The sequence below is a fragment of the Pholis gunnellus genome, assembly GCF_910591455.1.
Source record: "Pholis gunnellus genome assembly, chromosome: 8".
NCBI classification, from domain to species: domain Eukaryota; kingdom Metazoa; phylum Chordata; class Actinopteri; order Perciformes; family Pholidae; genus Pholis; species Pholis gunnellus.
Window position 1 is genome coordinate 27,890,996 of NC_136534.1, and position 2,143 is coordinate 27,893,138.

A 2,143-nucleotide genomic window follows, 5' to 3' on the forward strand; every position below is an offset into this window, starting at 1 on the left:
TTTATTAATGTGCACTTTAATAAACCAATAAATATATAAATAACTAGAGGAACATCTCAATTAAATATAAAAAAGTAAATAAGATAAATAGCGGAACCTTTAAATTAAATAAGATAAAATAGAGGAACATTTAATTCAATAATATAAACTAGAGGAACATTTAAATTAAATAAGATAAATGGAACATTTAATTCAATAATAAGATAAATAGAAGTTGGGTTTTCTATCATGTGGTTTTGTTTTGGTGAACATTTGAAATTGAATCAACTTGAAGTCCTAAAAGTGATAATTTGTTGAATTTATAAATCTAAATTGAAATAATCTCCTGTTTCTAAAGTTTGTACAGTTATTAAAGTGATTGTAGAAAAACTCAAATGTTCAGATGTTTTACAGAGAATTCAGAAAACATTTCACTGTTTTCACATCAGTCATGTTTTAAAATCATGTGAAGTTATTTAAGATAATTTTAAAATCACCTGTGTGTGTGTATGTATGTATGTATGTATGTATGTATGTATGTATGTGTATATATGTATATATATATATATATATATATATATATATATATATATATATATATATATATATATATATGCGCTATGTATTCTTATAGAGAAACTTTAACACACTCATTATGCAGAATCATATACATATATGATTCTGCATAATGAGTGTGTTTATTGTTGGTACTTTATTGTATTTCAATGCTGGTACTTTTAACTAAGTATTTCCACTGTGACGGTTAAAACCCTCCAGTTCGTGAAGTAGCATTTGAACGCTGATGTGACCCTGAACGTTACCTGGACCCTGAATGTTTACACGGACCCCGAATGTCACCCTGGACGTCACACGGACCCTGAACGTTACATGGCTCGATCACATATCTAGTTAATTCTCAGCTACATGGAAATGTTGAAATCATTTGTCCAACACATTTTACTTTCCTCTTTGTTTTCAACGACCGGAATAACAACAACAACAATAATGTTTACCGGGACGCATCTGAATTTAGCTGGCCCACGTTAATGTATCATGGAACTATTTCTACTTTTATATTTAATTACTGTGATGTTTGGTGAATTATGTGTAAGCCGAATTAAAGCCTGGTTCCTCATACTTTGGACAATATGATGCATTCACATACTTCTTTGTGTTTTCCTGATGCATTAGCTACATGGATGTTAAATCGGTCGTTTTTCTAACGGAGTACGGTTGCCAACACAGAGGCGGACGTACCTTCGCACTGTACAGCTTCCAGGAATGAAACGCCTTGTACGCCGCGTCCACGGCCTGCTTGGCCTCCACGGGGCCACAATCGGACACCCGGGCGATCTCCTCCCCGGTGGCCGGATCCAAAACCGGGAACTCCGAGTCTGCAGAGACCCAGAGACCGTTAACGTAGCCCCGCGTCCGGAGCAGCGGAGCGGACACATCCAGGCTGTAGTGTCGCTGCATGGCGGCGTGCTGAGCGGTGAGGAGCTGCCGGAGGAAGCAGCGAGTCCTCCAGACACAGAGAGAGGACATAGTGCTGAATGTCTGCAGGAGTGTGTGAGTGTGAGTGTGAGTGTGAGTGTGAGTGTGTGTGTGTCTCACTGTGTGTCTGAAAGGTCCGCAGCAGAAGCTCCGGTGCTTTCTGTCGGTTTCAACCAGTTCGGAGGAAGAAGCGTTAACCACGTGACACCCTCCTTCTGCTCTGATGCGTTCAAGGTCCAACATAAAGAAACTCATTCATGCAAGAAACCAATTCACTGAAAGAAATGTGTTTATGTATGACACAATGGTATGAAAATAAAAGATAAAGGTTATTTTAATTATTAAAGTTATGAGATTGTAACTTTAATAATTCTGACATTTTATTAAAACATCCATCCAACCATGTTCCTCCTCTTATCCGGGGTCGGGTCGCGGTGGCAGCAGGCCTAGCAGGCTGACCCAGACTTCCCTCTGCAACATGTTCCAGCTCATACTGGGGGATCCCGAGGCGTTCCCAGGCCAGCTGGGAGATATAATCCCTCCAGCGTGTTCTGGGTCTTCCCCGGGGTCTCCTCCCGGCTGGACGTGCCCGGAAAACCTCCAGAGGGAGGCGTCCAGGAGGCATCCTAATTAGATGCTGAACCACCTCACCTGACTCCTTTCGACGCGA

At 40.3% G+C, this 2,143-nt stretch overlaps 1 protein-coding gene across 2 annotated transcripts in view; it reads right to left on the minus strand.

The window, feature by feature from the left end:
* The window catches only part of aldh5a1 (aldehyde dehydrogenase 5 family, member A1 (succinate-semialdehyde dehydrogenase)), an 11,726-nt gene extending 10,067 nt beyond the window's left edge, over positions 1-1,659 (minus strand). Inside the window, exons 1-2 of one of the 2 annotated variants that reach the window (XM_079164113.1) lie at positions 1,594-1,659; positions 1,237-1,501 (exon numbers count right to left, since the gene is read on the minus strand). In XM_079164113.1, the coding sequence (XP_079020239.1) occupies positions 1,237-1,455 (219 nt within the window). In that variant the 5' untranslated portion in view covers positions 1,456-1,501; positions 1,594-1,659. Of the gene's footprint in view, positions 1-1,236 lie in introns of both variants that reach the window. The other variant, XM_079164112.1, reaches the window with a different exon arrangement.
* Positions 1,660-2,143: the final 484 nt, after the last annotated feature.